The sequence below is a fragment of the Odontesthes bonariensis genome, chromosome 3 (genome assembly GCF_027942865.1).
Source record: "Odontesthes bonariensis isolate fOdoBon6 chromosome 3, fOdoBon6.hap1, whole genome shotgun sequence".
NCBI classification, from domain to species: domain Eukaryota; kingdom Metazoa; phylum Chordata; class Actinopteri; order Atheriniformes; family Atherinopsidae; genus Odontesthes; species Odontesthes bonariensis.
Window position 1 is genome coordinate 41879610 of NC_134508.1, and position 12076 is coordinate 41891685.

Genomic DNA, 12076 nt, shown 5'->3' on the forward strand with positions numbered 1-12076 from the left:
CATTTGACTACTACAGTATTAAGATGGATAATGAAAAAATGCACAGTAAGATGGACAATGTGGACAATTCCCCCAATATAATAGAGTACTATTTTTCAGAACTTTCAAGACCAGAGGTTTGAACCTGCATGCCAGTCTGAGGCAACCAAGAGACAGGGGATGTAGTGAAATGTTCGCTACAAGAAATTGTGTTATTTGTTTACCTAAATTAATTTAGGTGTTTGCCTTCTGTCATCACTGTGTGTCTCTTTTTTTATGTAGTCATTTGCTGTGCTGTCTAATATCTGTCAGTGACAGATGTCACTTTCTCACCAACTGTTGTAACATAGATTAAACATGTTCAACTGGCTCAAAAAAGACGTTGATGGAGAAACACAACCATTATAAAATCAATACAACCATTGATATAAAATCTATCACAACAGATATTGGCATCTAAAAGTCAAACATATTCGTTTTGGAACCATGTTTCTAGCTTCAAACATGTGGGACAAATTACATCGCAAAACATTTAGAAAGAAAGGGAGAATGATAGAGCGAAAATCATGTAATTACTTTCATCGAATTGGTGGGTGGACTGCTTTCAACAAACACACTATTTAAATTATAGTTTAAATTTAAATTAAGCAAAGAGGTTCTACATTGAAACTTGGGTGCCGTCACACTGCTAGTGATCAATCACTCTGCAGGATGCCTTGAACTTACTTAAAAACTGATTAGATTGTGTATTTTGTTCTGTACTCAACTGCACAGTAAACACACAAACAATTACAGACACCCACTTACCTATAGATGAGAACGATAATGAGAACAATGAGGGCAACGATGGAGGCTCCAACCCCAACTCCAATTTGAGCTTCCAGTGGAAATGTGGACAGGCTTAGATTGTCATACTGAACCTTGCCAAGAGAGAAGTTTAGGTTGCCCATTTGTACCTAAAACACACAAACACTCATCTTTAATTAGGCGTTAAGAGGTTTGAAATAACAGCACCCCCATTAAGTGCCAATTCAGTGCATTAAAATTGTCAAGTCACACGCGATTAAAGATTTTTCAATGGTTGTAAAGTGGCAGCAGGGTGGACTCACAGTGAATTCAGGCAGATAATCTGAGCCCTCACATTTCTTACAGGCTGGGACAGGCTGCTGGGGTGGTGGCTCACAGTATAGATGGTTTCTGGTCAGAGTCTTAACAGCACAGACACCTTCCCCTATCAACACCACCACCTCATCTTTAGTGATGGCCAGGTCCAGGTTGTCCCCCTGTAAGAACAAGAACAATGAACAACTTCTACTTCATGTTTAGCTCTTGTCATTTTTTCTTGATCACATTTTTTCTTGATTTTTTCTTAATGGTCACACAGAGGAGAGCTAATATTTTTGTTGTGATATTAAAAAGTAGTCCATCATAGGCATCACACAGAGACAAACCAGACAACCTACCATGCACGCTCACACTCATTTCCTAGGGTCAATTCAGAATCACCAGTTAACCAAACATGCATGTTTTTGGACAGTGCGAAGAAGTCAAAGTACATGGAGAGAATCCACGCATGCACAGAGAGAACATGAAAAGTCCACACAGAAAAGTTCTTACTCTCAACCGAAAGGCTTCTTCAGTTCTGAACTAGGTGGTGGGGAGTATCGGCTTATAAGCAGAGGGTCATTACAGTCACATGTGTCACTGAACCCCCTGACCAATGTGCCTGTTCGTTAGAGTTATTATCACCTCTGAATTGTCTACCTGCCTGAAAGGGTGAGTTTCGGTCACAGGATCCAAGGTGCGAATGGTTGTGAAACAGCCTGGGGAGGAGTTACAATGCTGTATTGTAGGTACTGGGAAGGGGATACCTTCCACCTCTTTTGTTAAAATGTTTTTTTTCCAGTTTAAAATAGATGGCTTCCTTGACCCCTCTCAACTACAAGAAGAAATTCACAGATTACCTTCAAGACCTGGAAAAGGACAAAGTTATTGACCACTCTTTCTACCACAGACTTTTACATGGGGAGGCCTCACCGTGCACCTATGGACTTCCCAAGATGCACAAGGAGGGAGTCCCACTCAGACCAATTATCAGCCGCATCAACTCGGTCACCTATAATATTGCAAAACACCTTGCCTCCATCTTAGCACCCATCATATACCACATACTTTGTGAAGAAGATCCAATATCTGAAACTGTCCCCAAGTGAAACCTTTTTACCTGCATACCGATTTCAGCAGCAGTGGAGACTGTCAGGAAACAGCTGCAGGAAGATGACTCACTGAACGACAGAACCAACTTCACCCCTGATCAGATCTGTGTCCTGTTGAACCTTTGCCTCTCCACCACCTATTTCAAATACAATGACCGTTTCTACAGGCAGACGCATGGCTGTGCTCTCCAGTGTCCCCCATTGTCGCTTATCTTTATATGGATGAATTGGAAAGCGCTGAGCTCATACAAAGGAACAACACCAAGCCACTGGTTTAGATATGTGGACGACACCTGGGTCAAGATCAAAACTCAAGAATTAGAGGCTTTCACGGAGCACGTCGGTTGACAGCAAAATCAAGTTCACAAGAGAGGATGCATAAGATGACAAGCTGCCTTTTCTGGACTGTGCCGTGCAGATCTGAGAGAGCGGAAGTCTCAACACTGAGGTTTACAGGAAACCCACACATACAGACCAGTACCTGCTTTTCGACACATCCTCCACTAGAACACAGACTGGCTGTCATCAGAACTCTACAACACCGGGCTGAGAGTGTATCTATTAATGCTGAGGGAAAACAAAAGGAACATCAGAGCTCCAATAAAGCTCTTCAAACCTGTGGATACCCAAACTGGGCCTTTGTCAAATCAGCAAAGACAAATGGACCAAAGCACACCGTTAGAGAAGCTAAGAAGAACAGCTGCAAACATACTGTAATTCCATATGTGGCTGAAGTCTCAGAGAAACTGTGAAGGATCTTCTCCAAACATGACATTCCAGTGCACATCAAACCCAAGAACACCCTCAGACAGAGATTGGTTCACCCAAAGGACAAAACACCCAAACAAAAACTGAGTAGTGTCGAGTATGCAGTGCCGTGCAGCAAAGATTGACCTCTACATAGGAGAGACCAAACCACAGCTCCACAAGCACATGGCACAACATAGGAGAGCCACCTCTTCAGGTCAAGACTCAGCAGTTCACCTCCATCTCAAGGAAAAGAGACACTCTTTTGAGGACAGTAATGTACACATTCTGGACAGAGAAGACAGTAGTCAGGGAGGAGTCAAGGAAGCCATGTACTGGTATGATAAACTGGAACGTCTTCAAGATCCAAAAAAGAAGTCCAGTTGCCCTAATTAAAGCTCTTATGAATACCATGACCTGGATGACTTAGAATCTTCATCAACAAACTGATTCAATCACAAGTGGACACTCAAAACCCATATGAGGACACACTAGGCACATCTCATCATCTCCACTAAAAGTAAAAACTAAAAGTACTGACGCCCTCTACCGAAAGGGCCAGAGCCGTCTCTATTTTCTGAGGCGGCTGAGGTCCTTCAACATCTGCCGGACAATGCTGCGGATGTTTTAGGAGTCTGTGGTTGGCCAGTGCCATCCTCTATGCTGTTGTGTGCTGTGGCAGCAGACTGAGGGTGTAGGACGCCAAAAGACTTAATAAGCTCATCTGCAAAGCCAGCTACGTTGTGGGAGAGGAGCTGGACTCTCTGACAGTAGTGTTGGAGAGAAGGATGTTGTCCAGAATAAGATCCATACTGGACAACTCCTCAAATCCTCTCCATGATGTGCTGGCCTTGTGCTTGGTGTTTGCAAATTTGGGTCATTTTTTTATTTTTGTAACTCTCGTTATATTTAATCTTGTAATTTGTGTACTGGAGCGCTGTGAAAGAATTTCCCGCAAGGGATAAATAAAGTATTTTCAATTCAATTCAATTCAATTATATTGGAGGAGTAGTGAGCAAAGATACAACAGTGAAGTTTTGAAGTGTGAGACATGTAAGAGGGCGTGGAACCTCAGTTCCAATGCATAAACCAATGCAATGAAAAGTTCAGCTGAACATAGGTTAAATGATGCAGTTGTGTCACACATCATATTTAGTTGACGAAAGTTCAAAATTAGCTCTGATGCATGAACCTCATTTTGTTCAATTCCTATCACCTTGCCTCTCTCCTTTTCTGTCCTGCCTCTTCTGCTCTTGTGGGAGGGACAAAGACACATATCAAGAAGTTGAATGGAGGAACCAAGTGTGTGCAAATAAGGATGTAAGATAAGGGGACTGATATGCCAGGTATGAACACACATACTTAAATGTTGTTTGTAAATTGTTACTTGTGATTTGGTCATCCATGATGTATGTTGGCACCAAATGTGAACATGATCTGAGAAGCAATAGTCGTACCAGAAGACTGGCCTCCTGGGATGTGCAATTATGTGAGTGTTCACAGGTTGTAAATGTGAAAGTCTCTGTCACAGTTATAATTCTCTCACACATGATGTCAACGTAATACTAAAATGTATTCACAGAAGTAACTGCATTTTGCTATAAAAGATGATTAAGTTGTGATGTTTGAAAGCACAGATGCACTTCAAGTGGATGACACAGTGTATATGAGTTTTTTGATTGGACAAACACTGACATACGGTTTTCATTTTGAGCACTCCCTTACACATGAACATAAGACAATACTGGTATGTAACATTAGTTTCATTGCCATTTCAGTTCATATAACAGTTCTGTCTGTCATTGCCTTTCTGACCTCTAGCTGGATGAAGCTGCCAGGGTTGTAGCGGTAGGCCTTCAGAGGGTCCTGCTGGTTCAGGCGATGCAGAATAGGGTTGGGTTCATAACTAAAGGCCTGCGAACTCAAACTGCTGAAGTCAAAACGCAGGCTATCGAGTAGAAACTCTACTGTGAACTTTGAGCCTAAGATGTCTGAGTCCACTTTTGGAGAGCGGCACAATATCAGGGAGGAAGAGTTGATCTCACAGCGCTCCATGAACTAAAGAGAAGGAGGGTAAAGAAAACAGAATAGTAGTTTAGATAAAAAAAAGAAGCTTTTTTATGTTCCACATCTTCCATGGTGACCAAAAAACACAAACATATATACACACACACCTGTTTGATAGAGCAGAGTGGGTCTTTAGAACAGACAGGGACAAGAACCATTCTGGCCAGCCTTCTGAATATCCTCTCATTATACTCCCTTCGTTCTAGGTATCTCCTTATCCTTCTCTGCTTCCTCCTCGTATTCTGGATGATGGACTTGTGGGGAGAGAAGGTGACCAACATCTCTGGCTCCTGCACCACATCCAGATTATGGCCAAACACATAGATCAGTCGACCACCACTAATGGGGAAAAAAGAAAAAGAAAAACATCATTATGCTGAGAAATAATACTTTTTCAAACTTTCAGCTTTTCATAGTAGGTAAATGTTCCCAAACTTACTCAAGGAAGCTCTTGGCAGGTGAGGCATGGGTGATGTTGGGATTATGGGTGTAGCGGTAGAAAGAAGTGTGGAGGTGACGGTAGCTCATGCCATAATGGAGTGTGACCCGATGATCTCCTGTCTTGTTACTGCTGCCTGTTATACACTGAACACTGGACCTTTGTACCTCTGATAAACTGACAACACCAAATAGAAGAAGTACACATTCAAGGACACGTTCATAAAAAAATTCCAGGGGGACATACAGGACTGCAATATCATCCTGCTCGTGGAGATATGGCTGACTCCTCTCGTAGCGGTGTTTTGCCAAAAAGTGACTGTCTGCCAGAAATTGATTGTGCGCGCCGTTTGTTAAAGCCGTCTTATTTGTTTTTTGCTCGGTTTCTGAGCTGTTGCTCTCAGCATCAAGAGAAAGCAACATATTATGATACACATAAAATATAATTAATGTTATAATACACATATGTGACATTATGAAAGCTGCTTTACCTGATGATGATCTCCAAAATTGAATAAATCATCAACACTTCCTTCACATTAATTGTACAGTCATCTCTAAAAACAAACAAGCAGAAGGCAAAGCAAACACACGGAGCCAAAACGGTAAAGCAGTCTCATGCCTGAATATCATGTACAACGCAAACCTCTTCATCTGCATTTGTATTTAATCCATATCAATTCACAAAAACGCACCTTCTGTCACCCTGGACATAATGTCTCGTATATTTAGGCCCGAGCAGCACAGCGCCACCTTGTTTGGTAGCCCTGTAACTGCAACTCCTGGAATTTCATGAAACTCTAAAACCCAACAGGAAGTCGGCCATTTTGGTTCAAATACATAATTTGGGCATTTTTTCAAATATTATATTTTAACAAACTTCTCCAAGAGATTTAATCATATAGGTCTGAAAACTGGTCCATATGGTCAAAAGACCTGTGTGATTAAAAGTTATTAAAAGTGGGGTGGTCGGTGGCATAGTGGGTTGAGCAGACGCCCCATGTACAGAGGCTATAGTCCTCGCTGCAGCTGGCCCCGGTTCGAGTCCCGCATCGGACGGCCCTTTGCTGCATGTCTTTCCCCCTCTCTCTGCCCCCTGCTTCCTGTCTCTCTTGAACTGCCCTGTCAATTAAAGGCATAAAAGCCCCCCCAAAAAAAAAAAAAAGTAATTAAAAGCTTTGTTATAAACCATTGGGTCTGGGCATGGCAGGCCCCCAAAATTGGATGTTTCGGCATGAAACAGGAAGTTGGCATATCTGACATATTTTACATCCAGTCTGTACCAAACCTCATACATGCTCACACTCAGCGCCTCAACAGATTTACAATTATTCTCATTGCAATAGCACCACCCACTGTCAAATGGAAGTCCCATGTTTCACTCTTATTCTGACAGTGTTCATCTTATCTACTTCAAAGGTGGTCAGAAAAAAGATAACATTTAAATAATCCTTACAACCTATGAGTTCTTGCTGGAGGGCATGTCTGTGGCAGCAGAGCACATTTCAATATCCCGTCATGACAACAAAATTCATTATAAATCGCCCATATCTCATCTGAACAGCACTAAATTTACAGGGTGTAATCTTTTTGGCACCTTTTATCTCAGGCATACAACCTCCAAGCTTCACCAAACTTAGCATGTTTTATGAAGATTAAATAATAATATCCCCATGCAAATATTTTGGGACATCACTTCTCAGTTTTAAACCCCTCGATACCAATTTAGATATTCCAATACCAAAGTCCAATACCAAAACTTTAATAGATTTTTTTTATGGGACAGAATAAACTGAACATCTTGGCTGTGCTCTCTATTGAACAGGACATCCAAAAAAATACCCAACTGCAAGGAAATTGTGATGAACCAGTTTGCCTCACAGAAAAGCCATAGGCCTCTCTTGAATTAAGTTAGGCCCAAGCCTTTGCACTTTTCAAAAGACATCCCACACATTTCCTGGCCTTTTTTATTTTACCTGTCCGTCTCTCCAAACATTAGCTCTTACTGTGGATATGTATTGTTTTAATTAGGACATACTTTGGCACGACAAAGAAGTCGTGTTGAAAAATCAGTTGCGGTTATTACAGTTACAACACGTTCAATAGCGCAACCCTGTTGAACCTTATCTGAGATTATAGGCTACGTGTATGTAGAGTTTTTTGCCAATAGGCCATTTTTGTGAGTAATATTGTTGTGGTAAGATGGTACATAATGTGGTTTCTAAAGCTGTATCCGTTGGTACTTCTGTTGTAGACATATGTTCGCGATGTGTATTTTAGCCCCCTCCAGTCAGTATCACCATCCTTCACAGATGATTATAGTCCCATACTGAACACTAACACGTCACATTGTTTCATTACCAAAACCCTCATCCTGTCGAAACAGGAATTCACATGGTTTAAACTATTATATGAACTATAAAGTCCCTCCAAAACATCATTTCAAACTTTGCTCAGTTTTTCCCTCATCTTTTCAATATGGTTCAGTCTACTATCATTATTTATCTCATTTATCTATTTATCTAATTTCTGTTAAATGACAGTCCTTCACCATGAAACCGAAATTTGATGTTACTTAGAAGAGCACTTATCTACACAGCTCATATTTTCCATGATTGCCTATGGTGACTGATCATGTTTGCATGTCAGCATTAACTCGTATTAAGTTTCTCACCAAATGTCACGCCCAGGGACTCGTTTTTAGTTTTCATGTTTTAGGTTATGCTTTTGTTTTTCAGTCCATGTTTAGTTTTTAGTCTTGCCTTAGTTTCCCTGCACTTTGTTCATTAGGTTCACTCAATTCACCCGCGTTATTCCCCACCAGCTGCACCTTGTCAATGATCACTGTCCCTATTTAGTTTCCTGCCTCCCCTGTCAGTTTGCCGGATCTTTGTTGTATGTTGTTTGTTGTTTGCCATCTATGCCAAGATTCTTGATCCATGTTCCACGTCGATATTGCCAAAGTCCGCATCAGTGTCCTCCATCCACCCCTTCCTGACAGAAAGATCCGGCCAACCATAGACGCGGCGGACTCTGATATCTTCTGGGACTTAATGGAGGCCTTCTGCACCACCACCTCATGGCAGAGGCTGGAGGCAACCAATAAACTGCTGGATTTCCTCTCAGTGGAGCGTACTCTCCACAACTGGACTGAGAATCTGCCCGATTTCCAGCAGGTGGCGAGGAGTATGCAGCGTGCCTTACTGTTGGAACTTTTCGGTTCAGAACCAGAGAAGGTAGGCACGCTGTGCACATCCTCCCTCACCTCTTTTACACCTCAGCACGCAGATTCTCAGTCCAGAGACCCAGCAGCCACAGTGTCCAGAGACCCAGCGGCCCCAGCCGTCCCAGAGCTGGCCCCAGCCGTCCAAGAGCTGGCCCCAGGGCCTGACCAAGAGGCCGCAGGGCCTGACCAAGAGCCTGACCAAGAGCCTGACCAAGAGGCCACAGGGCCTAACCACGAGTCTGACCCAGAACCTGACCAAGAGGCCACAGGGCCTAACCACGAGTCTGACCCAGAACCTGACCACAAACCTGACCCGGAACCTGACCAGGGACCCGACCAAGAGGTCACAGGGCCTGACAAAGAGGAGGCAGGGCCCGACAAAGCCTCAGAGCCCATGGGGCCCCGGCCCATGGACTCACCTCTTTGGGCCCCTTCCTTCCACCCCCAGATGTTGGGGATGTCTGGGATCCATCCCTTGAAGGGGGGGCTCCCCCCCCGCCGGATGTCCGGCCGACCGTGGGACGGTCCCCGGCTCCTCCTCCCGCCACGCAGACGGAAGTCTGGGTGCCATCCGGACCACCGCCTGCTGCCACGTCGTCGGGGGTCCAGGCGTCCGCCGGACCACCGTCTCCTGCCGCCGCGCCGACGGAGGTTTGGGCGTCCATCGGACCGCTGCCTCCTGCCGCCACGCCAACGGAAGTCTGGGTGCCAACCAGACCACCACCTGCTGCCACGTCATGCCGTCTGCGGTCTGGGCGTCCGCCAGACCACCGCCTGTTCCTGCCACGCCGTCTGCGGTCTGGGCGTCCGCCAGACCTCCGCCTGCTCCTGCCACGCCGTCTGCGGTCTGGGCGTCCGCCAGACCACTGCCTGTTCCTGTCACGCCGTTAGAGGTCTGGGCATCCGCCAGACCACCGCCTGTTCCTGTCACGCCGTCAGAGGTCTGGGCGTCCGCCAGACCACTGCCTCCTGTTGCCCGAAGCCGGTACCACATGCCCGTTTCTGGTCCCCCGCCTGACCGGCTTCGAGCCCCTCCCTCCCACCCTCGGACTGTTAAGGGTTGTCTGGGATCCACCCCTTGAGGGGGGGGGGGGGGGGCTCTGTCACGCCCAGGGACTCGTTTTTAGTTTTCATGTTTTAGGTTATGCTTTTGTTTTTCAGTCCATGTTTAGTTTTTAGTCATGCCTTAGTTTCCCTGCACTTTGTTCATTAGGTTCACTCAATTCACCTGCATTATTCCCCACCAGCTGCACCTTGTCACTAATCACTGACCCTATTTAGTTTCCTGCCTCCCCTGTCAGTTTGCCGGATCTTTGTTGTATGTTGTTTGTTGTTTGCCATCTATGCCAAGATTCTTGATCCATGTTCCACGTCGATATTGCCAAAGTCCGCATCCGTGTCCTCCATCCACCCCTTCCTGACACCAAATGTCTGATTGAATGAAGCAATCTCTGCATCCTTCAAGCGTCGTGCCCAACAAGTCCGGACACAAAAGCCTCATTGTCGCGGATGCTGGGGTCCTTGGCTGCGTCTTTGGCCGAAGTGTAGCCTAGGTGTGAGGGGCTTTTATGGCTGCTTTAATTGCGTGTTGTGTTCTTTTGATGCTTAGGGCAACAGCCACAGACCTCAGAAATCAAGTGAAAACGAGTGAGACGGCTTTAACAAGCTACGTGCACTCCCACAGCCGTACAATCAATATCTGGCAGACAACACCTGACCGCACCGTTCAACCAGCAGAGATCCTTACAGTTCATCAAATGGACAGAACGAGTGAGTCTGGGAAAACCAGGGGAGGTGGAGTATGTCTAATGATTAATAACTGCTGTAGTAATGTAATGTAGTCACACTTAAGTGCTCCTGTTCACCTAACTTGGTGCTCCTAACACTTAAATGTCACCCTCACTACATGCCCCACGAGTTTATTTTGGTTATCATTAGCGCCATATAATATATATGGCATATTCTGTGTGCTCTCTTTGCTATTGTTTCCAGATATAGAAACACATCTCACTGCACACTGAACTATGTGTGTGGCAAATAAAACCTATATCTCGTATCACGTTGACAAAAATATCAGTGACAAAATTAAGAAGTCTTTATGACTAGTAAGCAAAAATAACATTAACAACAGCTTTTACACTAAAGCCAAGCATAAACCACAGATTGGTTGTTATTCAACCAATAAAACCTAACCACAAGTGTAAGTGTGTCTCACATTTTACAGGGTACCCCTCCCACAGTGATGCTGAGGTGAGAAGGGCGGCCTGTCAGCAGGTTTCGACCCATTATGGTTAGGGATGTTCCTCCTGCCTTTGGGCCTCTTTGAGGTGACACACCCATCACAAATGGATCCTGAAAAGGAGAGGATGGAGGAAACACAGACTTAGAACCTGATGTAAAAATGTTTTATGTATCCATTGAGCACATAAACTACAGTACATTGAATAGCTTTCTGGCTCAACAGATGTGCTCATTTTGAGGGGGTTCCTGACCATGCAGAATAAACTGCATCTTCTGCATATGTGTATAAAACAGATTCAAGCTAAACCTTCAGTCAAAAAAAGAATAGGTGGAGCAGACCCTGCAGAGCACTGGGAAAGTTTCAGAAAAACAACTGTTTTAACGCACCAGACAATACTGAGTTCATCAGTCTGTTAGAGCCATGGAACATAGTTCTCCTACATGATCATTCCTTACTTCTATACTCAGGTATACCCGCAACAATGCAAGAGAGAACCATTCTACCACTATATTTGTCAACATGAGATAAACAGAGAAGAGCACAAGTCTGAAAAGAGTAAAAGACAGACTTTGATTTTCTCTGACAATATTCCTGTCTTCACGGACATGGTAAAATGTAAAGCAGTTTGGATTATTACTATAAGAAAAAGTTGCTACAAATGCTGGGAACATGACTAAAAAACTGTTGTGATCACTACACTGCAAACCAGACACCATGTGTTTACCCTTTCTTTACAGAGAGAGATGGAGACCATCGACTGGCAAGAGGTCAAAGAGGTAAACAAAATAAGTATAAATAGTAGCGGTGGAACGATATGCTTTGGTCACGATTTGATTTGTATCACGATTCTTGATAATTGCGATTCTACAAGTATTGCGATTCGATATAATCAGTAATTGCAATTTTCTTCCTCCTTAAAAAACAAACAAGTTGAATCATACACTTCTAGAATGAATGTCGTTCCCATAAGCAATGCACATCACACTGTGTCAGTCAGTCCAGCAGCTGACATTTATTTCAACTGAGACAAAAAGAGGCATTTTTTAAAGTTTACAGTTACAAAATTAATTGAAATGGCCACACAGCACAAATGTGGGCTAGTTTTAGCATAACTTAATGTAATGAATTAATTATGTTTTTCTGGACACGGATATGATGTAA

General features: G+C 43.9%; 1 protein-coding gene across 1 annotated transcript in view; it reads right to left on the minus strand.

The window, feature by feature from the left end:
• plxnb1b (plexin b1b) overlaps positions 1-12076 on the minus strand; it is a 151483-nt gene that overhangs the window by 28572 nt on the left and 110835 nt on the right. The window contains exons 18-23 of the mRNA XM_075461853.1: positions 10889-11025; positions 5449-5625; positions 5117-5348; positions 4758-5000; positions 1089-1262; positions 787-935 (exon numbers count right to left, since the gene is read on the minus strand). Of these exons, the coding sequence (XP_075317968.1) occupies positions 787-935; positions 1089-1262; positions 4758-5000; positions 5117-5348; positions 5449-5625; positions 10889-11025 (1112 nt within the window). The remainder of the gene's footprint in view (positions 1-786; positions 936-1088; positions 1263-4757; positions 5001-5116; positions 5349-5448; positions 5626-10888; positions 11026-12076) is intronic.